The 26576-nt window shown below is 40.1% G+C and overlaps 1 protein-coding gene and 1 non-coding gene across 2 annotated transcripts; one reads left to right on the forward strand and one right to left on the reverse strand.

Moving 5' to 3' along the window:
* Nucleotides 1–1699: 1699 nt before the first annotated feature.
* On the reverse strand, nt 1700–1804 carry LOC122688865. Its single transcript, XR_006339606.1, has one exon. It is a non-coding gene; the product is annotated as a U6 spliceosomal RNA (small nuclear RNA).
* Nucleotides 1805–8874: 7070 nt separating this feature from the next.
* Nucleotides 8875–12073, forward strand: ATP5MC3 (ATP synthase membrane subunit c locus 3). The gene is made up of 5 exons (XM_043894586.1): nt 8875–9010; nt 9198–9309; nt 10453–10530; nt 11042–11235; nt 11815–12073. Exons 2-5 carry the CDS (start codon nt 9271–9273, stop codon nt 11927–11929), a joined length of 426 nt encoding a protein of 141 aa, XP_043750521.1. The 5' UTR covers nt 8875–9010; nt 9198–9270; the 3' UTR covers nt 11930–12073.
* Nucleotides 12074–26576: the final 14503 nt, after the last annotated feature.

Here is a 26576-nt window from a genome sequence, read left to right on the forward strand (position 1 = left end):
TATAGCAATAAACAAAACAAAGTCCCTGCTCTCATATCAGTTCAGTTCAATCACTCAGTCGTGTCCGACTCTCTGTGACCCCATGGACTGCAGCACACCAGGTCTCCCTGTCCATCACCAACTCCCGGAGTTTACTCAAACTCAAGACCATTGAGTCGGTGATGCCATCCAACCATCTCATCCTCTGTCGTCCCCTTCTCCTCCCACCTTCAATCTTTCCCAGCATCAGGGTCCTTTCAAAAGAGTCAGTACTTCGCATCAGGCGGCCAAAGTACTGGAGTTTCAGCTTCAACATCAGTCCTTCCAATGAACAGCCAGGACTGATCTCCTTTAGGATGGACTGGTTGGATCTCCTTGCAGTCCAAGGGACTCTCAAGAGTCTTCTCCAATACCAGAGTTCGAAAGTGTCGATTCTTCAGAGCTCAGCTTTCTTCATGATCCAACTCTTATATCCATACATGACTACTGGAAAAACCATAGCTTTGACTAGATGGACCTTTGCTGGCAAAGTAATGTCTCTGCTTTTTAATATGCTATCTAGGTTGGTCATAGCTTTTCTTCCAAGGAGCAAGCATCTTTTAATTTTATGGCTGCAATCACCATCTGCAGTGATTTTGGAGCCCCAATAAATAAAATCTTTCACTGTTTCCATTGTTTCCCCATCCATTTGCCATGAAGTGATGGGACCGGATGCCATGATCTTAGTTTTCTAAATGTTGAGCTTTAAGCCAACTTTTTCACTCTCCTTTTTCACTTTCATCAAGAGGCTCTTTAGTTCTTCTTCACTTTCTGCCATAAGGGTGGTGTCATCTGCATATCTGAGGTTATTGATATTTCTCCCAGCAATCTTGATTCCAGCTTGTGCTTCATCCAGCCCAGCATTTCTCATGATGTACTCTGCATATAAGTTAAGTAAGCAGGGTAACAATATACAACCTTGACGTACTCCTTTACTGGTTTGGAACCAGTCTGTTGTTCCATGTCCAGTTCTAACTGTTGCTTCTTGACCTGCATACAGATTTCTCAGGAGGCAGGTCAGGTGGTCTGGTATTCCCATCTCTTTAAGAAGTTAGAGTCTAATGTGAGATACAAACAAACAGGCCATAAATGATGCCAAGGTAGCAATAACAGCCATGGAGAAATATAAAATTAGGTAAAGGATCCAGGAAAGCCACACTTAAGATGTGACTTGAGGAAAAACTTGAATGAAGTGGAGGTTAAGCCAAGTAAACATAAGGTGTTGCAAACTAAAGGAGCAAAACATGCGGTTCTATCGGGCAGTATGGTTGGGGTGCTGGAGGAACAGCAAAGAGGCCAGGGAGCATGAAGCTGATGATCAAGGAGTTGTTTGTTCTTTTTGTCCATTTCTGGACTCTTTGTACCTACAAAGAGTAAATTGTGGTTATGCTACCAACTAGAAACGGTGGAATTCGTTTGTTTCAATTTATAGGGGATTTAATTTTTTTTTCACTTTTTTAAATGAGTTGCATGGTTCCAAACCCAAATCCAGAAAGTAAAGTATATTCAAAGAGGGTTAGCATCTATTCCTGTTCCCTTCAATCCATTCCTTCTCATATTGGGAACCATTTTTGAACCTTCTACTTTTAAAACATAGGAGGAAATGTATTTGTAATTCTCTCCCCTTCTTAGATGCATTCACATTCCTTCTCCACTTGTGAGGTTAATAGTAGCAGACTATAAAAATATGGAATACATGATGGATTTGAGTGTCACCCTTGCACAGGTGCCATGCTAGTTTTCTCTGTATCATTACAATTTTGGTATATGCACTGCTGAAGCAAGCAATAAGTTAGATTTTACATGGGTAAGAGCTCAGAAGCGGAAATACCTGGAAAGAGATAGCATCAGTAGCTGTTGCCATGGAGAGCCTAACATAGCTAGGAGATACCAAGCAAGTACAAGGTGCGGGCAGAGAGAGTCAGTTGCCCACTGACAGAGCAGAGTCTTTGAGAAAAATAGTCAAAGACTAACCACCGACAGACCTTGCCGGCCTCACAAGCCAGCCCAGGGCCTATTCTGCTTCTGCTCGTGTCCCACGTCTGCCAACATTCTATTGTATCACGTGTGCTGCGCGTGCTCAGTCAGTCACGCATGCACGTACGCACGTTCAGTCACATCAGTCGTTTCTTACTCTTTGCTACCCTAAGGACTATAACCCTCCATTCTCCTCTGTCCAAGGGATTCTCCAGGCAAGCTCAGTTGTGTCCAACTCTTTGTGACACCCTGGACTGTAGCCCACCAGGCTCCTCTGTCCATGGGATTCTCCAAGCAAGGATACTGAAACGGGCTGCCATTTCGTACTCCAGGGGATCTTCCAGACCCAGGGATTGAAACTCCATCTCCTGCATCTCCTGAAATGGCTAGTGGATTCTTTACTACAGAGCCACCTGGGCAGCCCCTTTGTATCATAGAACAGGTCAATAAAGGGCTTTATTGTTTTGTTTTTTTTAATGAATTCTTTAGGTACACAAGACTATAAATACAGAATCCTTCTTAGGTACATACATAGAATGTTTATTTGAACAAACTCATGACACAAATTAAAAAAAAAAAAAATATTCCTCGAGGTCTCTAAGTTTGAATTTTGCAATACGAGTAAGAAAAAGAAATTCTAGAGTTCATTCCAGTTTGTCCAACAGCCTAAAATTTTAGTTAGAAGAATAAATTTTTGCAAATTACTTCAACCATACCAAGTACCTTAGTTACTACTGAGCAAACATTTATTGAGTGACTGCTATGTTTAATACTCTATGTTAGCTGCTATAGAAGACATAAATATGAATTAGATGTTACTCCTGCCCTTAAAAATCTTACCATCTCTGTTAGTTAATAACTTATGACTCTCAGCTAGAAATCCATGCTTCTTTGCCTTGTTTCTGTTCTACAACTGGACCCTTTAGGCATTTCTGCTCTGACAACTGGCAAATGTTAGGTTTGGCCAATAGAGGGTGCTGGCAAGACACTGTGGAGCCAGACCAAGAGGAAGGACTTTCCTTTCTTCTTCAGGTGGATTGGCTTGCAGCAGAGGCCTGGTTGTGTTCACCTCAGCAATCCTCATGGTTCACTTGTGTGGCTTCTGCCTCCAGCAAGTTTCTTCACCACAAGTGGACTGTGGGCTGCACGTTCCTGTGACGGCCGTGCCCTCTCCTCTAAATCTCTAAATTCTCCCTTACTGTTCACTCTTCCTCAGCCGAGGATAGCAGCTGTTCTTGTCGTTCCTGCTTCTAGACCCCTTAGAATACACTCTCCCATTTTTAGTAGTTAGATACCTTTTACTGGTTAACATAGTTTGTATTAAATTTTCCCTGTTCAAATTACTAATATGATTTCTGTCTTGTGGTTGGTCCCAGCAGAAATACCTAGCAGATAAGGGGAAAAAAGACAGATATAAGTTAATGTAAATTCTGTGAGAGAATAGGCCACTATAATCACAGCCCAAAATCCAAAAAAGTTTCAGGTGTAAATCTACAGAATTATGTATCAGTTTGGATTGTGTTCAGCTGCACATAACAGAAAACTGACTTCAGTGGCTTAACCAAATAGATTGATTTTCTCCTGTACCATGAAATCCATAACTAGGCAGTTAAGGGCTACTATAGCTACTCTTTTAAAAAGTTAAGAACTCAGACTCCTTATTTATTTATTTTTTAGTTGAAACATGGTTGATGTATAGTAAAGTTCCAGGTGTACAACATAGTGATTAACAATTTTTAAGGATTATGCTACATTTACAGTCATATAAAATATTGGCTATATTCCTGTGCTGTACAGTATATCCTTGTAGCTTATTTATTTTATATGTAATTGTTTGTACTTTTTCATCCCCTACCTCTGTCTTCCCCATTCTCCTTTCCCTCTCCCCCATTACTAGGTTGTTCTCTATATCTCTAACTGCTTCTTTTTTGTTATACTCACTACCTTGCTTTATTTTTTATATTCCACATATAAGTGATATCATATAGTATTTGTCTTTCTCTGCCTGACTTATTTCACTTTGTATAATGCCCTCCAAGTCCATCCTTGTTGTTTCAAATGGCAAAATTTCATTCTTTTTTTTATGGCTCCTTTTCTTTCCCAGTTTCTCCATACTTAATGTGTGGCTTCTGGACTCATGGTTGCAAGATTGCTGCTTCACCTCCAGACACTGGGTTCATATTCCAGGCAGGAAAAAGAAAGGGAAAGAAAAAAAATGAACCAGTTGCCTCTAACTTCTTTCTAAGCATTCTTAGAGGCATTGCCAAGTAACTTCAACTCACAAACCATTGATAATTCCTAACTGTAAGTGAACCTGGGAAGCTCAGTACTTTTTTAACTGGTAGCAGGATCCTGTAAGTAAGAGAGAAAGGAGAATAAATGTTGAATAGGTAACTAGCAGTATCTGACATATTAACTGGAAAAGGAGTAAGTTACTCCGAGATGGGTTAGAGTCAGCAGAGGAACATGATCTCATATTCATATGTATTCATTTTCTTTTAATGTAAATGATATTTATATATTAATTATCAAGCAGTAGATTACATGAGATGAGTAGCAAAGTCACATTGCACAGGAGCATGCAGGATAGGGAAGGATTTATTTAGAAATTATCTTTCATACTTCTTTTTACTGCCCCATTCCCTTCTTCCTCATGCAATCATCAGCCAGATATTATCAGATATTATGAAGCACAAGCTGGAATCAAGATTGCCGGGAGAAATATCAATAACCTCAGATATGCAGATGACACCACCCTTATGGCAGAAAGTGAAGAAGAACTAAAGAGCCTCTTGATGAAAGTGAAAAAGGAGAGTGAAAAAGTTGGCTTAAAGCTCAACATTCAGAAAACTAAGATCATGGCATCCGGTCCCATCACTTCATGGCAAATAGATGGGGAAACAGTGGAAACAATGGCTGACTTTATTTTTTGGGGCTCCAAAATCACTGCAGATGGTGATTGCAGCCATGAAATTAAAAGATGCTTGCTTCTCGGAAGGAAAGTTATGACCAACCTAGACAGCATATTAAAAAGCAGAAACACTACTTTGTCAACAAAGGTCCATCTAGTCAAGGCTATGGTTTTTCCAGTGGTCATGTATGGATGTGAGAATTGGACTATAATGAAAGCTGAGCGCAGAAGAATTGATACTTTTGAACTGTGGTGTTGGAGAAGACTCTTGAGGGTCCCTTGGACTGCAAGGAGATCCAACCAGTCCATCCTAAAGGAGATCAGTCCTGGCTGTTCATTGGAAGGACTGATGTTGAAGCTGAAACCAGTACTTTGGCCACCTGATGTGAAGAACTGACTCTTTTGAAAGGACCCTGATGCTGGGGAAGTTTGAAGGTGGGAGGAGAAGGGGACAACAGAGGATGAGATGGTTGGATGGCATCACCGACTCAATGGACATGGGTTTGTGTGGACTCCAGGAGTTGGTGATGGACAGGGAGGCCTGGCCTGCTGCGGTTCATGGGGTCACAAAGAGTTGGACACAACTGAGTGACTGAACTGAATTACCTAATTCTGATGTCCAATAACTTAACATGACTGACTCCACAGTCTAAGAAAAAATGTAGACAGGATTAAATACTTATTACTAACTTATTATTTGTCTTTCTCTGTGTCTCTGTCTCTCTGTTTGAAATGCACACACACACACCATTCTCAAAGGTAGAACATCTGTTCTTTGAACACCTAAAATTCTTCATAAATATTTAAACTCTAACTCACAGAACCCACAAAGGACCTATTCTCTTCTAGGCCAACTCATGTGCTCATTGACATGCCAACACATGTCAGGCGGGAGCCTGGACACAGAGGGTACCTCTCACTCCTATAGGCAACTAATCCACATGCACCATGGAAGTGAGACTGTTAGGGGGCCTGGTTTTTCTCCTGCCTCTTCTCAACAGTTACTGCTACTGATTTATGGCTGATTTATTTCTCTAAGCCATCTCCATACACAAATTTATTTAGAATAATTTTTTCCTTAAGATAATCTATTACTGAAGTATAAGGCCCGTGATGATTAATTTTATATGTCAACTTGACTGGGCACAGGAGTATGTATATTAAACATTATTTCTAGTGTCTGTGAAGGTGTTTCTGGATGAAATTTTTTTTTAACTGGAGGATAATTGCTTTATAGTGTTTTAGTGGTCTCTGTCATACATCAATGTGAATCAGTCATAATTATATATATAATTATTTATTATATATAAGATATATTTATTTATTTATAATAATAAATAGGCCACTCCCTAGTGGGCCTCCCTCCCTGCCAAGATCAGCATTTGAATCTGTGGACTCAGTAAAGTAGATTGCCCTCCCCAATGTGGGTGGCCATCCCAGTCCATTGAGGAATAGAACAAAAGTCAGAGAAAGGAAGAATTCACTTTTTTTCTCCCTGTCTCACTCCTAAGGTGGGCCATTCCATCTTATTTTCTCTGACTGGGATTTATATCATTGGCCTCCTTGATTCTCAGGCCTTCAGATCCAGTTCAACTATACCATCAGCTTTCCTGAGTCTCCAGCTTGAAGACATCAGTTCATGGAACTTCTCAGTCTCTATAACCACATAAGTCAGTTAGTGTGTGTGTGTGTGTGTGTGTGTGTCACAGTCTCTATAACCACATAAGTCAGTTAGTGTGTGTGTGTGTGTGTGTGTGTGTCACAGTCTCTATAACCACATAAGTCAGTTAGTGTGTGTGTGTGTGTGTGTGTGTGTGTGTAGGCACACACGCGCACTAAGTCGTTTTAGTTGTGTCTGACTTTTTGAGATTCTATGAACTGCAGCCCTCCAGGCTCCTCTGTCCATGGGATTCTTCAGGCAAGAAAACTAGAGTGAGTAGCCATGCCCTCCTGCAGGGGATCTTCCACGTCTCCTGCATTGGCAGGTGGTTTCTTTACCATAAGTGCCACCTGGGGAGCCTATATAAACAATAATGCTTAATATAATAATGTTCTGTGTTAGTCCAGGTTCTCCACAGAAACAGTAGGATCCTACCAAAAGAGGTCAAATTTTTCTTCCAGCTAGTTTTGTTTCTCTGGCGAACCCTGACTACTACAGAGCATTATTGTTTCTTCAAATTTAGACATCAAAGGACATCTTACTACATACTTCAAGCAAGAACTGAGTGCTTCAGAAAATATCCTAGTAAGTTCTCCTTGAACCGCACATGTGAATTAACTCTGTTTTATGTGCTAAAGATTGAGCCTAAAATGATCAGCTCACATGTGAGTTTGAAGCATTTGCCTATGGAGCTGGATCAGTGTCTTAATTGCCTATGAAGTGGATCAGTCTTAATTCATTCCTCAAGTTTTAGTTCTGAGGGCTTCTCCCCAGGATTACTGCTAGATGATACTGCACCATTGTGCCAACTAGAAAAAAAGTGATCCTCTGGGTCTATGTTGTTTCAGGGCTCTAGGCCAAGTAGGTAGGATTTCAGTCCCTAGATATCCCTAGATATTTAATCTTTCGTGTTGACTTGTACCACCTCCATAGCCACTTGTTAGAACTACTAAGTCAGATTTACAGAATTCAAGACCTGACAGAAGTCCAGTAAGAGCCATTTTTTTCCTGAGATATTTCTGTATTCATCTGAAGCCCAAATAAGTGTTCCAGTTGGGTCACTTTTGAAAATACTCAGACTTTCTTTAGTCCCTGGCCCTACATGAAAAAACATTTACAATCCCTTAATTCTCCCAATCACAGGGCTGGAAGAAAAACTGACCTCCCTCTCTTTACCAAGAAGTAACTTTGTGCCCAAGCCACAAAGCTCTTAGAGCTATTCATTTGCTTGTTCCTTTGTCCCAGTATTTATTTTGGGGGGGGGCTTATTCCTTTGTCCCAGTATTATTTTGGGGGGCTCCAAAATCACTGCAGATGGTGACTGCAGTCATGAAATTAAAAGATGCTTGCTCTTTGGGAAAAAAGCTATGACAAACCTAGACAGCATATTAAAAAGCAGAGACATTACTTTGCCAACAAAGGTCCATCTAGTCAAAGCTCTGGTTTTTCCAGTAGTCATGTATGGATGTGAGAGTTGGATCATAAAGAAAGTTGAGCACGGAAGAATTGATGCTTTTGCACTGTGATGTTGGAGAAGACTCTTGAGAGCCCCTTGGACTGCAAGGAGATCAAACCAGTCAATCCTAAAGGAAATCAGTCCTGAATATTCATTGGAAGGACTGATGTTGAAGCTGAAACTCCAATACTTTGGCCACCTGATGCGAAAAACTGACTCATTTGAAAAGATCCTGATGGTGGGAAAGAGTGAAGGCGGGAGGAGAAGGGGACGACAGAGGATGAGATGGTTGGACAGCATCACCACATCAATGGACGTGGGTTTGAGTAAGCTCTGGGAGTTGGTGATGGACAGAGAGGCTTGGCGTGCTGCAGTCCACGGGATCACAAAGAGTCGGACAGGACTGAGCAACTGAACTGAACTTGTCCCAGAAGGTCAGGCCCACTTTCCCCCAAAAGATTATTCCAGACTTCTGGAACTCTTTTTTTCAGATTCCTTTACAGAAATGTATTTTCACTTTCTGCTAAGCAGTGAATGAACGGTTTCCCCACAGAGTCCTATTTCACAGAGAACAATGACCAGGAAGGGATCTCTTTTACGAAAGAAACCTAGCAACTGATAAAAGGCCAAATCTCATTAAGAAAGTCAACTGATAGATTAAGTCCCACTATCCTGCGACCAGCTTAGATCAAAGGCGAAATTATCCGTTCGGTTCCCTCTCCCTGGGCTAGTTTTCAATATCTACTTTTTGTCTCTCCTTCAGCCGTCTTCTGCCCGCCACTCCATCTTAGGGCTGCTGTCTCTGTACTTCCGGACTGGTTACCAATAAAGTTGTTACAAAGTGACCTTGAGCGTCTTCCGGGCTTCACCCAATTCCCCGCCTTCTCCATCCGGGTGCTGCGGTGCGAATAAGAGCGGGACTGCGCGTGCGCGCCCAGCCCCATTCCTTCGACCTCTGCCGCCGCGGCCGCTGCCACCTCACTGGAAGGTAAGCGGAGGGCGCGGGAGCCGGGTCTGGCAGTGGTGGAGCTGCGCCCCAGAGGGACCCGTTCATTTTGCCGGCGCCTCGTTTGGCGCTGGGCCCGAGCTGACCGCGTGCACGGGAACTCGAGGGACTTGGGTGGAAATACTGGCCCTCGGAGGACACTTGACCTTAAGCCTCTTTGCCTCCGCAGAGAGGAAGCGGGAGAGGAGCCCACGTCTCCTGTCACCCAAGTCCTCCAGCTGCGCTGCCCCGAAGAGTGCAAGATGTTCGCCTGCGCCAAGCTTGCCTGCACCCCAGCTCTGGTGCGTAGCCCAGACTGGGCCCGGAGCTGGAGGGCCCGACCTCTTGGCACGGGCGTCCACGTTGTTGAATGGGTCACCTCCGCGCGGGACTCACGGCCCTCTCAGGACAGTTACCTCACGCCTCTTAAGCTCTGTGTCTTTTTGTCCCTTTCCTTTTCCTTCGTGGGGTTTCTTACTTCGCTCCTCCCCTCCACTCTGGCTAGGGAGAACCGTCGGGGCCTAGTTGTCAGGCCCAGCTCGGTGTAGGTCAAACACTCCTTGCTCCTTGTCCTGGAACGGCCCCTCCCCCACCGCTTCCGACACCCTGTTGGATCCGTGCTCGCGAGGGTTGGTGTGCAGAGAAGGGTGGAAGGGGCCTTGAGGCCTACGTTCGCTGCTGCTGCGGTCTCCATTACGATCTGTAGGTCAAACCCGATGCTGCAGAGGGAGGGACTTTGCCTCACCCTGTGTGGGCGGAGGCGGCTAGTGCAGCAGCCCAAAGTTTCTACTGCTTCTGGAGTGTTATTTCCAAAACCATTTTTGGGTACTTTGTGTGAAGATCTGGGGGGTTTGTCTTAGAGAATCAGATCTTGGTTCTGAAGGAATTTTCTGTGACCTTAGTTAGTGGACACTCAAGGGCAGGAATATGTCCTTATGGTCAGACTGTTTAAAAGATTGTTCTTCCACCAGTGTGGAATTGTTTAAACTGCTTTTTAATTTTATGATTAATGGACATATAGGAATAATCTTAGAAATAGCGAGAGCTCATTTTAACTAATGGGCTATTTAAAATGACAAGCGTTTATAGTGCTTATGTACTTGTTGATCCACTTAACTTACCAAAGAATGTGGGGTATTTATTGCTGGTTTTCTGATCTGAATTGTGGCACTACAATAATTGAAATTTTAAAAGCAATACTTACAAGTTTTGTTCAGAGTATTACAAATGCATTATGAATAAGTTTTAAAATTTCATTAACAAGTTTTGTCAAAATTGTTTAATACGTTGAAAAATGATCAAATAGCCAGGATAAGAATCAATACAGAAAAGTCATGATCTTTCTGACTCATTTTTGCAGATTGCCTTTTTAGAATTCATGGTGTGGGAAGGGTCCTTGAAGTCATATCTGTTGTCTTAATACATGGAATCTTTTTCATGAATAGATCAGAGCTGGATCCAGAGTTGCATACAGACCAATTTCTGCATCAGTGTTATCTCGACCAGAGACTAGGACTGGAGAGGTAAAATTAACTAATGCTACCAAAGAAGTCTTAGGGTCTTTATCAAAGTGAAGGGGGAAAACCTCATTAATGAATGGTTTTAGGCAGTCCTTTCCACGCTTTCATCCAAAAAATTTGCAGAAGATGAGCCAATGAAAGAAACTTTATCCAAAACTTATTCACCTGAATTTTGGCCAGGAGATATAATTAATATATATACTTAAATGTATAGTTTTGAGTTGCTGGTGTACGATTTTGATAGCAACAGTTCCTGAACCGCCTACTCTATTAAAAAGCATATGCACATACACTGTTTCTTAATTTTCAAAGACCTTATGTGGTATAGATACTGTTGTTCCTTTTCTGCAAGACTGGAATTATTCTAAGCCCAAGAGTTTTCCATTGTGCCACACCATCTTCTATTCAAACTCAGCTACAAATAGAGAAGTGGTTATCATTTTGACAGTACCATGATTACAATAGCTAACTGTGATTACTAATTTGACCTTTGCCTTTATTTCCTGCTGTCTAGGGCTCTACGGTATTTAATGGAACCCAGAATGGTGTGTCTCAGTTAATCCAAAGGGAGTTTCAGACCAGTGCGGTCAACAGAGACATTGATACTGCAGCCAAATTTATTGGTGCAGGTGCTGCCACAGTAGGAGTGGCTGGTTCTGGTGCTGGTATTGGAACAGTCTTTGGCAGTCTCATCATTGGTTATGCCAGGTAATTTCTATTGCCAAATAAATAGTTTGAAAACATGTTTGAAATAGTTGGAAACTTAGAAAACTAGTGAAATAATAATAGCTACTTTCTATTTAGTGCCTTTCTGTGTCTTGCATTACATTTTGAGTACTTTGCATGCATTATCACTGCTCCCAAAACCCCCTAGAGAGACTCCAGTTTACCTATTAAGGACTAGAGAAGCTCATTGTCTAAAGTCAAAGCAAGAGAGCTCATGCTTTGAAAGAATACCAGTTTCCATCTTATTATTTAAGACCTTTTATTTAAACTATCGAATCTTAAACATACTTTTACGGGGATAAGAAGGTCAGAATCCTTCATAATGGATGAAGACTGACCATTGACATAGGGAGATAATGCCTTCCTTTCCCCATCTGATTAGGAATGAGGGGAAAGGAATGTCACAGGCAGAACCAAAAGAGATCTGGGCAGAACGCTGTGCCAGTACTTTTCAGCTTACAAAGAACCCAACACTAATAATCTGGTTCTTTAACATTTGTCAACCATGCTAAAATTTGAATAATATTTCAAAGTAACAATGGTATGTGTTGTCTCTTTTAGAAACCCTTCACTGAAGCAGCAGCTGTTCTCATATGCTATCCTGGGATTTGCCTTGTCTGAAGCTATGGGTCTCTTTTGTTTGATGGTTGCTTTCTTGATTTTGTTTGCCATGTAACAGAAATTACTGCTTCAAATGTTGGCATTCATATAATTACGGATATAATTCTGTGTATCTTACTGTGACTCCGAAAACTGTAGTGTTGGTGTCATGGAAATGTATGTTATTTCCAAAGTCATTTCATTAAAGATGAAAAGTTTATTTTTGCTGTGATTTGTATTTACCTAAATTTAAATTTCGATCATCACTGAGAAGAACATGTATTCAGGCAGAGGCTGTACCAGTCCCTGGTGATGGAAAATATGCTAATATAATTTTATGGGAATTATTTTAATGTTTTGCACATTGTAAATTATAGGGCTTTTGTTTATTCATATAAAGGGGAAATGTTGGAGTGTTTTGAGCTTCTATGAAATATGGTTAAATCAGGATAGTTAATTACTTAAGATGGTTTTATGTTTTTAAGGGCTAACATGAATTACAATACGTGGAAGCAGTATTACCTTCCAAGACTAACCTGGCTGGTCTTACACACCTGGATCTAAAAATAAATCATGTCAGGTTTTTAGGAATTGAACCCTTATTAAATGGGTGTTGGGATTAGGGAAGCAATTTTTGATTGTCAGTAAGTCTCACATTGAGCAATTGTGTGTCTGTAGTGAATCTTACCTGCCTTCTTAGAAGAAACTCAGTATCAAAAAGTAAACTGAATTGGCTACAGTTTAAAGCCAAAAGTTGCTACAGCATTGTTTATCTTTGATACTAACAAATGCTTAGAATAGGAGTCTTGGGAATGACAACTGGTTCAGTTATGGGCTTCCCTGGTGGCTCAGAGGATAAAGCATCTGCCTGCAATGCAGGAGGCCTGGGTTTGATCCCTGGGTGGGAAAGATCCCCTGGAGAAGGAAATGGCAACCCACTCTAGTACTCTTGCCTGGATAATTCCATGGATGGAGGAGACTGGTAGGCTACAGTCCATGGGGTTGCAAAGAATCGGACACAACTGAGCAACTATGCTTTCAGTAGTATTTTATTTGTAATACTATCTGTTGTTTATTGGTCAAGTTTTGCCTATTAAAATGAGGAAAGTCTACTATAGAAAGACTTGAGTTTTCCTCACAGCAGATATATATTTCCTCAGCAGATATATTATTTGTCATCACAGTTGCAGGGTTTCTATAAAAGATTAAGGTGACAGTTGGGAAAGCTTCATTTTACTCCTTTAATCCCTGCTGTCTAATCTGATTTCAGTTGAGAAAGAGCCATCAGCTTCAAGGGTGTGTCAGAGTGCACTGGAAAGACCCATCTCCATCAGAATCATCTAGGATGTCTAAAGTACAAATTCCTAGGTTCCAGCCCTACTGAATTAGAATATTTGGCCTTGAGACTCAGCCATCTGCATTTTTTAAAAGGTTTGCCAGGTAATTTTTGTGCACACTATTTGAGAATCACTAACTTAGCCATATCCTTCCCCACTACCTAGTGTCAAAAACCAGAGCTAGAGCTACTGCCACTTTTTGGTTAATCATCTAGTGTGTGAAACATAATTTCCTGGAGCCTTCACTATTTTCATAAATAGCACCACTCAATATTTGAATTCAGCAACTTAAATGAGAAGTATTATATGACCCAGCAATTCCACACCTTGGTATATACCCAAAATTACAAGCATTCAAGCAAAAGCTTTATATACGGATGTTCATAGTTGCACTATTCACAGCAGCCAAAAGGTGGAAACAACCAAATTGATGTTTGGATGAACAAAAAATGGTGTTTGCATAAACTGATGATAAGATGTGGTATATCCATGTAATGGTTTATTCAGCCATAGAAAGGAAGGAAGTACTGATAAGTGTTACAACATCAATGAAACTTGGAAACAGACTAAGTGAAAGAAGCCAGACACATTAAGGCTGCATATTATATGATTCTGTTTATATGAAATACTCAGAATAGGCAGATCCACAGAGACACGGAATTCCCTGGTGGTCCAGTAGTTAGGACTCTGGACTTTACTGAGAACCCAGCTTTGATCTGATTGGGGAACTAAAACCCCACAAGCCTTGCATTGCTTCAAAAAACAAAGTCCACAGAGACAAAGCAGATTGGTTGTTACTAAAGGCTAGTGGGAGAAGATTGGGGAGTGCCTGTGTAATAGTTGTGGGGATTCTTTTTGGGGTAATCAGTGTTCTGGTGATGGTTGTACAACACTGTAAATGTACCAAGTGCCACTGAATTATACACTTTAAAATGGTTGAAAGAATATATGTTTTACAACTTAAGAAGTACTATGCAATTAACACAAAGTCTATATTGTAAAGTTTCATACCAAAGCTTTTAAGTCCTAGGGAAGTACTTAGATTAACCAATCCTTTGTAACAAGTTCATTATAGTTATTTTATTAACTTTTAAAGCCATAATCATTTATTTTTAAAATATTTATTTGGTTGTGCCAGGTCTTCTATGCAGCATGCAGGATCTTTAGTTATGGCATGTGAACTCTTGGTTGAGGTATGTAGGATCTAGTCCCTGAGCAGCAACCTAACCTGAGTCCTCTGCATTGGGAGCCCAGAGTCTTCACCACTGAACCACCAGCAAAGTCCCCAGTTCATTTTAAATAAGATCAACTTAGACAAACCAAAACCTGCTCTTAGTGCTGGTTTGGTGGTTAAAGAGGCCTGAAACATTAATTATGGAACAGGTTTCTTAAAAGACATGCCCTAGTGCTCGGGCCTGGTGCACTGGGAAGACCCAGAGGGATCGGGTGGGGAGGGAGGTGGGAGGGGGGATCGGGATGGGGTGTAGATCCATGGCTGATTCATGTCAATGTATGACAGAAACCACTACAATATTGTAAAGTAATTAGCCTCCAACTAACAAAAATGAATGGAAAAAAAAAAGACATGCCCTTAGCTGAGGAAATCCCCTGAGAATGAAAAGGAAATTGTGCTATGGCTGCTTGGCTTCTAAGTTACTGAACAAAAAAATTCTTAGAAAGTAAGCATAACTTAGCAGTGTAACCACAGGCAATTTTATCTTACTTCCAGTAACAAGTTTCCAACACTGGAATATATCCTTAACAGCAGAAATGTTTATTGTACATTTTTGCAGCAAGTGCTACCAGCCTTACTAGCAAATATTAATGGTGTTTGCTTTTCACTAACTTTTTAGTTTGTGAACAGAGGCCAATAAAGATGTTTTCACATCAAAGACCAAATGAGTTTTCCATGTTGATGAGTTTGGCCTGTATACTCTCAGAGAGGACAACACCCAAGAGTAGTAGAAGAATGTTGTTCCTAATGGTATTTCAGATCTCCATGTGTACTTATTTAGTGACACATTGTTACCTTTCCTCATTGCAAAAATGTGGTATTTTTGATGCCTTTGGGATTAAGCTCAAATGCAGATTTGAATTATAAAGTATAACCAAAGAGAATCTTGTCATCTATCCACAAACACTAGCCACTTAAGGAAATAACTGAAACAAAGTAGAATGGTGAGTTCCAGAAGAGTGGCAGAAAGTACTAAGATGTTCAGAAGGGGTAGGAAGAGTTTTCTAGTGATGGAATTACATGAGGAAGAGTTCTTTTTCACAAATTAATATATACCTTGAACTGGTGGAATGAAGAAAACCCAGATTAAGAGGATATCTTATCCAGTGAATAGCATGAGGAAAAAAGCATGAGGGTAGGGAATTAGTTTAAGATAAGGCTACAAAGGTAAACAGGCCAAATTATGTAATCTGGCAGATGTAATTCATTTGACCACAGCCAGCTATTGAAGGTCTAGATCTGCTTAAAGTTTAATACAAGAACAGTATGTAGGATGGACTGGAGCCAGTTATGGTCAAGATTGAAGCATACTCTTAAAGACTTGTGGACTTGAAAAGGGGAGACGTGTGGTATATGATATGGAGTGTATGTGAATAGAAGTGCAGGGCAGGAGTAAGGACAGTGACCAAGGACTCAAAAAGACCTGGGAATACCTTAAGTTTCACACATCAGGCTGATTGGTCCTTGGCAGAAGAGCCCACAACAGTCAAAAAATTAAATCTTATAGAAGGAAGATAATCTGATTTCCAGAGATATCCCACATTATAAATTCAAATGTCCAGTTTTCAACAACAACAACAAAAAAAAATCACAAAATATTTAAAGGAACAGGAAAGTATGGCTCATTCAAAGGGAAAAAAAAAGATCAACAGAATCTCCCTGATAAAGACCTGATGGCAGATCCACTAGACAAAGACTTAAACAACTATCTTATAGATGCTTGAGGAACTAAAGGAAAATGTGGAGAAAGTTTAAAAAGATGAATTCCCTGATTTCAAAACTTTGAAAATCTACAGTAATCAAAACTCTGTGATACTGGCTTAAAAATAGATACAATAGACCAATGTAATAGAGAGCCCAAAAATAAACCCTTGCATATATGGCCAAATAATCTTCACACTTTTTTTAAGTATAGTATAGTTGATTTACAATATAGTCTTAAGTCTCAGATGTATGGCAAAATGATACAAATATTTTTTCAGATTATATTCTATCATGGTTATCACAAGGTATTGAATATAATTCCATGTGCTAACAGTAAGTCCTTGTTGCTTATCTGTTTTATGTATAGTAGTTTGTTAATTCCATATGCCTCCTAATTTGTCCTTCCTCTCTCCCTTTTGGTAACCATATGTTTGTTTCCTGTGTGTCTGTTTCTGTTTTGTATGTAAATTCATTTGTACATTTTTTTGAATTCTACATATAAGTGGTATGTAGTATTTGTCTTTCTCTGACTTTACCACATATGATATCCTCTAGGTTCATTCATGTTGCTATAAAAGGCAATATTTCATTCATTTTTATGGGTGAGTAAATTTTTTTGTAAATTAACTTTTACAAAAATGCTAAACTGTTCAGTGAAGAAAGGACAGTCTTTTCAGCAAATGATATTGGGAAAACTAAATATCCACATGCACAAGAAAAAAGTTGGACCCTTATTAACAATCTACAAAAATTAACTCAAATTGGATTAAAGATTTAAACATAAGACTTAAAACTATAAAAATAAATGGAAAAAAAAAACTCTTGGAAGAAAATGGCAAAGTTTGGAAGACAGTTGGATGTGGCAGATTTCTTGGATATGACACCATGGGTACAGGCAACAAAAGAAAAAATAGATAAGTTGGACATCATGAATATTTTTTAATTTGTGCAATAAAAAATCTTAACAATGGGAAAAAATATTTGTAAATCATATCTTATAAGAGATTAAGTTCCATATAGAGTACTCCTAAAACAAGAACAAAAAAAGAATGATCAAAGGACTTGAATAGATATTTCTCCAAATAAGATACTCAAAAGGCTAACAAGGACATGAAAAGATGCTCAATATCACTGATCATTTAGGGAAATGCAAATAGCCCACTAGAATAGCTACATCAAAAAAATAACAAAAGTTGACATGGATGTGGAGACAATGGAATCCTTATGCACAGAAAGTAGAAATGTAAAATAGTATGGCTGCTGTATAAAATAGTATGGTGTTCCTCAAAAAAAAAAAAAAATATATATATATATATATATATTTATATGAGAATAGTCAAAATCATGGAGACAAAAAGAATCATGGTTGCTAAGGGCTGAGGTGAGGGAGATTGGGGGGAGTGTAGATTAATGAGTGTAGAGTTTTAATTTTACCAGATGGAAAGAATTACGGAGATGGATGGTGGTGATGCTTGCACAATACTATGAATGTATTTAATGACTGAAATGTATACTTAAAATGGTTAAGATGGTATATTTTATGTGTATTTTATCAAAAACTTGAAAGGGAGGGATTAAGGGCCTAGAGATTTCAATAAGGTTGAAGATCCTTTCAATGTTTAGACAAGTTCTTTAAATTTCAGTGTTCAAGATCTCAGCAGTAAGGTAGGTCAAAGGAATGATGGAATTTTGTGGTTAAGTTGCTGAATGGCTAAAGTTGGGTAGAAATTAATGTTATTGAAGTTAAGCTTAAGGAAGAATTATAGAGAAATGGGAAATAACATTTAAGAATCAACCATCTCAAGCTTCTACTGTAAGTTTAAAATTCTATTTGATCATTTTAGCTAATATGGTTTTGTTTGCATGACAAGTAAAGAAAAGTTTGTTTTATTGCAGTACTATCCTCTATTTCTGCTTTATTGACTATGCCAAAGCCTTTGACTGTGTGGATCACAATAAACTGTGGAAAATTCTGAAAGAGATGGGAATACCAGACCACCTGACCCACCTCTTGAGAAACCTATATGCAGGTCAGGAAGCAATAGTTAGAACTGGACACGGAACAACAGACTGGTTCCAAATAGGAAAAGGAGTACGTCAAGGCTGTATATTGTCACCCTGCTTATTTAACTTATATGCAGAGTACATCATGAGAAACGCTGGGCTGGAAGAAGCACAAGCTGGAATCAAGATTGCCGGGAGAAATATCAATAACCTCAGATATGCAGATGACACCACACTTATGGCAGAAAGTGAAGAGGAACTAAAAAGCCTCTTGATGAAAGTGAAAGAGGAGAGTGAAAAAGTTGGCTTAAAGCTCAACATTCAGAACACTAAGACCATGGCATCTGGTCCCATCACTTCATGGGAAATAGATGGGGAAACAGTGGAAGCAGTGTCAGACTTTTATTTTTTTGGGCTCCAAAATCACTGCAGGTGGTGATTGCAGCCATGAAATTAAAAGACACTTACTCCTTGGAAGGAAAGTTATGACCAACCTAGACAGCATATTAAAAAGCAGAGACGTTACTTAGTCAACAAAGGTCCGTCTAGTCAAGGCTATGGTTTTTCCAGTAGTCATGTATGGATGTGAGAGTTGGACTGTGAAGAAAGCTGAGCACCAAAAAATTGATGCTTTTGAACTGTGGTGTTGGAGGAGACTCTTGAGAGTCCCTTGGACTGCAAGGTGATCCAACCAGTCCATCCTAAAGGAGATCAGTCCTGGGTGTTCATTGGAAGGACTGATGCTGAAGCTGAAACTCCAGTACTTTGGCCACCTCATGTGAAGAGTTGACTCATTGGAAAAGACCCTGATGCTGGGAGGGATTGAGGGCAGCAGGAGAAGGGGACGACAGAGGATGAGATGGCTGGATGGCATCACCAACTCGATGGACATGAGTTTGAGTAAACTCCGGGAGTTGGTGATGGACAGGGAGGCCTGGCCTGCTGCAATTCATGGGGTTGCAAAGAGTCGGACATGACTGAGCGACTGAACTGAACTGAACTGAACTGATCCTTTGCAAAACCTTTTAAAAATGTGGTTTCTACACATGAAATAATGAGTTGCTGAATTTCTCTACATTCTGAGAATATATAAATTTCATAATTTCATGGTATTACTCTATTGATAATACTATGAACGTCAGAGACAGTTCTATCACTACTTGCCGAATTATTAGGGGCAAAACTTATTTTTTTTTCAGATCTAATACCATTCTCCTCTGCCTCAACAAACATAGCAACGTTATGCCTTCGCTTGCTTTGACAGTTAACAAGTAGTAGTGAAAATCTGTCATAGTATACAATTTTTTCATTGGAAGGACTGATGCTGAACCTGAAACTCCAATTCTTTGGCCACCTGATGCAAAGAATTGACTCATTGGAAAAGACCCTGATGCTGGGAAAGATTGAAGGAGAGGGGAAGAGGACGACAGAGGCTGAGATGGTTGGATGGCATCACCAACACGATGGACATGAGTTTGAGGAGGCTCCAAGAGTTGGTGATGGACAGGGAAGTCTGGTGTGCTGCAGTCCATGGGACTGCAGAGTCAGATGTGACTTAAGTGACTGAACTGAATAGGATTTATAAGAAACAGTAGCATCTTAATAGCTTTCTTTAAGTATATGGCATGTATATAGTTTATTTATACTTCTCTCTTTCCTCCACCTGTCCCCGTCCTACACTTCCCTTACACACAGAAGCTCACTTGTGTATAGTCCTATAGGTTTTCTGGTGATGTATATATCATAATTTACTTGAACATTGCTACTTAAAGTGATGTCCATGGATCAGCACCATTAGTATCATCTGGAAGCTTGTTAGAACTATAGGTTCTGGAGCCTCACAGCAGATCTTTTGAGTCAGTATATATATATATATATATATATATATATATATATATATATATATATTTTGGAGTTACATGTGTTCCCCATCCCGATCCCACCTCCCACCTCCCTCTCCACCCTGTATATATTAATACATTAAACTCAAAGCTTACAGTGCTCCTCAAAGAAGCACTACCAGAATACTACAATTGCCAGCATGCCATGACTCAGACTTCTTTATCTCTCAAAAAGCTGTCAACTCACTCGTTGAGAGACTTATTTTCTCCTCCCTATTGCAATGTACCACTAATCCAGTGATTCTTAAAGTGTGGTCTGAGAATTCTGAGAGCCCCAAGAGCCCTTCAGGGAGTTCATGAGGTCCTCTTTTCCATTTACATAACTCCGTGAGGCTAGATTTTCATCATATACTCCCAACTGCAAATCAAGTGCAGAAGAAGATACAATAATGCAACTATCTTCTCTTAAGCATGACATAATAGTTTGCAAAAATGAAAATAATTTTATTCCTTTTGTTTTGGAAAATATAATTATTTTCCCCCAAAATGTTACTTATGGTAACAAATTGTTATGAGGTACAGGGTCCCAAAGTCAGGAAGTTGAGAACCACTGGTCTAATTTGTCAGAGGGAAAATAGGCTTTAATACACATCTCAAAAATCTATAGAAATGTCAATTTTGTAAGTTGAGAGTAACCTGTCTCCCTAGGTCATATCCTTTTGGCTGTCAATCTCTTTATAATCTCAAAATATTGGCATAGGTTCTTGGCAAGAATCTATACTTCTTTCTCCCAAATAATGTAAGTAATCTGTCTCTTAGATGTTTTGTAATTTAGAGCTTCTTTCTCAACAATAATGAAGGGAAGAACTGACCTAAGATTAACAGGGACTCTTAAATCCAAGAGCTCCTGATTGTCCTGCCTATTTGCACTAGCTATTATCCTGCAGCAGATCTTGGTAGAGACTCCTAAAAGGACTCATGGTTGTTGTCAGTGGCTGCTTTTGAACAAAAAGCATTTAGTCAGCAATTCCCAGCCATGGAAATGCCAGGATCTGCTCCTCTTATAGAAAAGTCACAGGGTTTGCTTCCTCAAATAGCTGCATAGGTTGGCTGAATCTCTCGGATGCTGGACAGCTCAGTATTATTCCCTCAAGACTTGTATCTTAAAGTGAAATCGCCTAGTCGTGTCCGACTCTTTGTGACCCCATGGACTATAGCCTACCAGGCTCCTCCATCCGTGGAATTTTCCAGGCAAGAGTACTGGAGTGGGTTGCCATTTCCTTCTCCAGGGGATCTTCCCGACCCAGGGATCAAACCTGGGTCTCCCGCATTGCAGATAGATGCTTTACCATCTGAGCCACTAGGGAAGCCCATCTACTTCTCTAGAGAGGTCTAAACTATCTGTAGTTCTCAAGTCCTGTAAAGTTGTATAAAAGGAGTAAGCTTATAATACTGCATGTTATCACACTCCTGCTTTATTTTCTCCATAGCCCTTACCATTGAGTTATCTGACTATATAGGTACTGTATTGCCCCTCCTCCCACAATGAGGATTTGCTCAGAGGACTTTGTCTTATTTATTGTTGTGGTCTTAGGGTCAGGAACAGTGCCTGACATATTGAGCATGTTTTATGCTCCATCAGTATTGACACTTGATGAAAAACAGACAAAGCATTTGGTTGACAGGAACCTGAGAGACTGTGTCCAAAGTAAGAAGGTAACTGGAAAGAGCTAGGTATTGGCTAGGGCCCAGGAGAGTCCGTATGACCAGACCTACCTTGGTTTCTGATAAATAAGGAACTCATGATTTTGGTCTTATTTGGGCCTCAGGTTGATAAGTAGACTAGATATGGGGAGCCAGGAAGGGTAGACACAAAGGACAGATAAAAGTCTTTATTCTGGGAGTAGTTCTATCTACTTTTACTGGTAATTTAATAGTGTGTGGAAAGCAGACCATAATGATGACAAACCCTCTTTGTAGGGAGTGGGATGAGAGAGATAAGATAAGTCATTGAGATGAAGGATGAAAATGAGGCCTTAAATGCCATTCTCTCTCTTTGGGCTGGTGTCACTGAAGCTGGCATAAGCTTATTGGTGTAATTTGAAGATAAATACAGCTCCACAATGCCATACACAATGATAAATTCTTTTGAGGGGTGGGAGGTGTGTAGTGGTCTTCCTTGCACTTGAAATGTTCAGAATGGAAATTTCCATAGTGAGAATAGGTGCTGAGAGATAACTGACATAGGTCATGGTTGTCAGTGTACAAGAATACTCTGGCAGTGTACAAGAGAGAGAAGTCATGAGATAGAAGCTACCCCAAAAATCAACTAAAGGGTCTTAGGTTATGCAGTCCTCATCTTTCAGATATCAGGTGGGTGGGTAATTAAGTCTGCTTCACACCACACAGACACACATAAACACACCCTTCCTGATTCCACAGGCAAAATCTAAACCACTGTACTGAGTTGCACCTTGAGGATACCTGTGAAAATACCTGTGAGGATACCTATAGAAACTCTTTCCCCTAGTCCAAGGCAGACATAAGGGATGCCCTGGACTATGCTATGTTTTGTTTAGTTACAAACAGAAACTACATTTTATAAAGTAAATCTTCCCATTTTACTCTTTTTATAGATAGATATTTATCTGTATATATAGTAGGGTTTTAGTAGCATTCTTATGAGCAATAACAGATTTATGGATGAATAATCACATAAATACTTCTAAATAAGATGGAAACATAACACTCTGTGGCATTGGGAAAGTTTTGAGAGCATTTAGAGGCCACCATTGTTTCTTGTGTTTCTTTAGTAATGGACACTTTGTTCAACAGAAAGGAGTTTTCTTCAAATAGTCTCCTTGTATTGAATGAATACGTTTTATTCAGAAGTCATGCTAGTTTCTTAAAGGTGGTTCACCAGGTCCTCACTAATTTTCCTAGGAGTAAGTTAGATAGATACATATGTGGAACAATAAGACAGGCAAAGAAGCAGTCCAGAAGTTTCCTGCCCTTGTTAAAAAAAAAAAAAAAAAAAAAAAAACTTGCAGAGAACTTTAGAGCTCTCAGGGATATTGAGAAACAAGAAAGTGAGAAAATTTTTGTGAGATTATGCATAAATAGTGAGCTTACAAGTTCACAGGATCAGAACTGAAACTACTGACTTCATTTTGTTCACACCGAATGTCTTCTCCATTGCAGTAAAGCCATAGTGAAGGAACTGTTGTGGAACTAGATGTAGATAAAGTGAGCTACTTTGCTATGCCAAACTGCTACATGTATATATAACAGATTTGCATTCATTCCACCCATTTTTCCCTCTGACCTCCTTCATTTTTAAAAAAGTTTTTAATTTTTTGGCTGCATTGCATGTGGGATCTTAGTTCCCCAACCAGGAACTGAACCCAAATTCCCTGCATTAGAAGCATGGAATCTTAACCACTGGACAGCCAGGGAAGTCCTCCTCTGACCTCCTTTATGTTTTTTCAGTTTTGGTATATTTTCCTTAGACAGTTAGCAAAATGTATCCTCACAACAGATCAGGGTACCATCTGTATTACTAATGATTCTCCTCCTGTCTAAAAGGACTCCCAAAGACTTCTTTAAAAATATATTTTAACCCATTATGTAGATAATTATCAACTTGGCAAAGTACTGGAGGAGGAGGGATGAAGAGGAGAAATTTAAGACCAAACCTACTGCCAAATGAAAATGAATCAAAACTGGAGAAAAGAATTTCAAATTCTTGACATAAGTGAATGGAAAATATTTTTAAAAATTCATCTAATTTGAAATGCTATAACATTTATAACTCACTTATAAATGAGTGACATGTGACAGTACACAGTAAACAGGGTGACAGTATACACCCTTGTACTTGTACTCCTTTCCCAATTTTGAACCAGTCCATTGTTCTATGTCCGTTCTGACTGTGCTTCTTGACCTGCATACAGGTTTCTCAGGAGGCAGGCAAGGTGGTCTGGTATTCTCTTTAAGAACTTTCTATAGTTTGTTGTGCTCCACTCAGTCGATTTAGGATTTGAAATAGCTCAGCTGGAATTCCATCACCTCCACTAGCTTTGTTCGTAGTGATGTGTCCTAAGGCCCACTTGACTTCACACTCCAGGATGTCTGGGTCTAGGTGACTGATCAAACACACCATTGTGGCTATCCAGGTCATTAAGATTTTGTTTTAGTTCTTCTGTGTATTCCTGATACCTCTTCTTAATATCTTCTGCTTCTGCTAGGTCCGTTACCATTTATGTCCTTTATTGTGCCCATCTTTGCATGAAATGTTCCCTCGGTATTTCTGATTTTCTTGAAGAGATTTCTAGTCTTTCCCATTCTATTGTTGTCCTCTATTTCTTTGCATTGTTCCCTTAGGAATGCTTTATTATCTCCCTTTGCTATTCTTTGGAACTCTCCATTCAGGTGGGTATATCTTTTTTTCCTTTGTCTTTCACTTCTTTCTTTTCTCAACTATTTGCAAGGCTTCCTCAGACAATCATTTTGCCTTTTTGCACTTCTTTTTCTTGGGGATGGTTTTGATCACTGCCTCCTGTACAACGTTACGAACCTCCATGCATAGTTCTTCAGGTACTCTATCAGATCTAATCCCTGAGCTCCTGAGGTTTTAATAATCAATGTTACACTACATTAACAGTACTACAGTGTTACTAACATATAGGGATGGTACTTTCATTTTAACTTGAGACATAAACTGTGTCAATAATTTGTCTTCTTTCAGGTCTCTTGAGTAATGAAATTAGTTTTAAAAGAGGGGTTTGTTGACTCACATACAGGCATACAGGCCGGAAACCTGCTAAATGCCAGATACCGTTACTGAACTGCAGGTTCTTTAACTGTCAAATACATGTCCCACAATCTTCCAACAGTTTCTGTTTCACTTGAGTTTGGAGATGTTGGAGAGTACAGTTTACGCTCATGAAAGTGAAAGTGTTAGTTGCTCAGTTGTGTCTGATTCTTTGGGACCCCATGAACTAAAGCTCACCAGGCTCCTCTGGTCCATGAGATTCTCCAAGCAAGAATATTAAAGTGGGTTGCCATTCTCTTCTCCAGGGGATCTTCCCAACCCAGGGATTGAAACCATGTCTCTTATGTCTCCTGCATTAGCAGGCAAAGTTTTTATTGTCGAGCAAATATGTTCATATGTAAACTCAATTCATAATTTTGCTACAGACTATAAATCATCACTTAATAAATGGAAAAGAAGGCACTGGAAAAAATGTGCTTTTAAGAAACTAATGCAGATTTTTGCAGGGGTCCCTATCATACTTTTCAACGTGCCAGTGTGTATTTATTGAACAACCAATATCCCTACAGTTAACATTTGAAACATTTAAGTTGTAAAAAGAATCACAGATTTCCACTTCTGTTTGTAAGAGTGTATCTGTGTCAACTGCGGTGCAATAAATATCTTTTGTCCTTCATATTAATCAAATGACCCCCCCCCCCCCACACACACACACTTTTTAAACAGGTACCTTCAAAGTTTGAGACATATTTTCTTGGTATTGCATCGACCTGTGAAGTAGCAGGATAGTAACATGGAACGAGCGCTATTTCTATGCCATATTAGTGTCCTTTGGTTTTCTCTAAAGTGTTAACACGGAGTTGTTGATGTTTTAAATATTTGAAATTATCTCTACTAAAATTGATGTATTTTTGTCTATAACTACTTAGTAAGGGAAAATTGATAAAATAGGATACACCATAATATGGAAGCTTTTCTCTTATAAACAAGTCCCTGTTACTATTTTAAGTTAGGGAGATATAGTGTAAAGCACTGTTATTTCCTTTTGGTAAGTTACTTTGAACATAATTATATGCTAAAATCACGTACAGGGCGCGCTAAGAGCCGGAGGAATCAGTTTCAGCTACAGCTTAGTAAAATTCGAAAAAATGCCATTCACAGTAAAGGCTTTCTCGTTTATTTTCAGAACTGACATCTTGCTTTCCCATTTCAGACGTGTTGGGGGCTCGAGAGTTAATTTCCAGCAGACTCCACTTCTTCTAAACCGAAGCTCTCCGTCTCAGGGTTCAGTTGTAGCCGGAAGGTGGGTTACGGTGAACGCCTCCCTACGCTTTACTCCCCTTTCTACCTAGGACCGGGAAGTGACAGAAACGGAAATACCAGGTTTCCAGAGCTGGGCTCAGAGGACTCCTGCTTTCTCTCCCGCCGCTCGCAGCCTTCCCAGAGTTCACCTTTCCTTCCTGCTCACTATCAACCTCACGCGACCTCAACATCCACCTGCTCCGGCGCCCCACACCCGCGCCCGCCTCCCAGCCGTCTGCCAGTCACAGCCTTCAGTTGCTCGCGGGTTACAGAGACACAGCTCTTTTGACACTCTGGTCCCGCCCCCTCCATAACTGCTTCCCGCCCTTCGAGTTCTTTATCCAATAATCAGCACCCGAGTATCCCTTGGTTCCCGCCCCGCTTTCCCTGCCCTCCTGAAGTCCCACCCGCTTCCTTAAGCCTGACGGAACCACCTGACCCGGAGGCGCTCCGTCTGAAGGAAGGCTAGAAGGGGCGTGTGCGTGTAGGGGAGGGGCGCGAGAAGAAAGGAGGGATGCCGGGAGTGG

The sequence above is a fragment of the Cervus elaphus genome, chromosome 33 (genome assembly GCF_910594005.1).
Source record: "Cervus elaphus chromosome 33, mCerEla1.1, whole genome shotgun sequence".
NCBI classification, from domain to species: domain Eukaryota; kingdom Metazoa; phylum Chordata; class Mammalia; order Artiodactyla; family Cervidae; genus Cervus; species Cervus elaphus.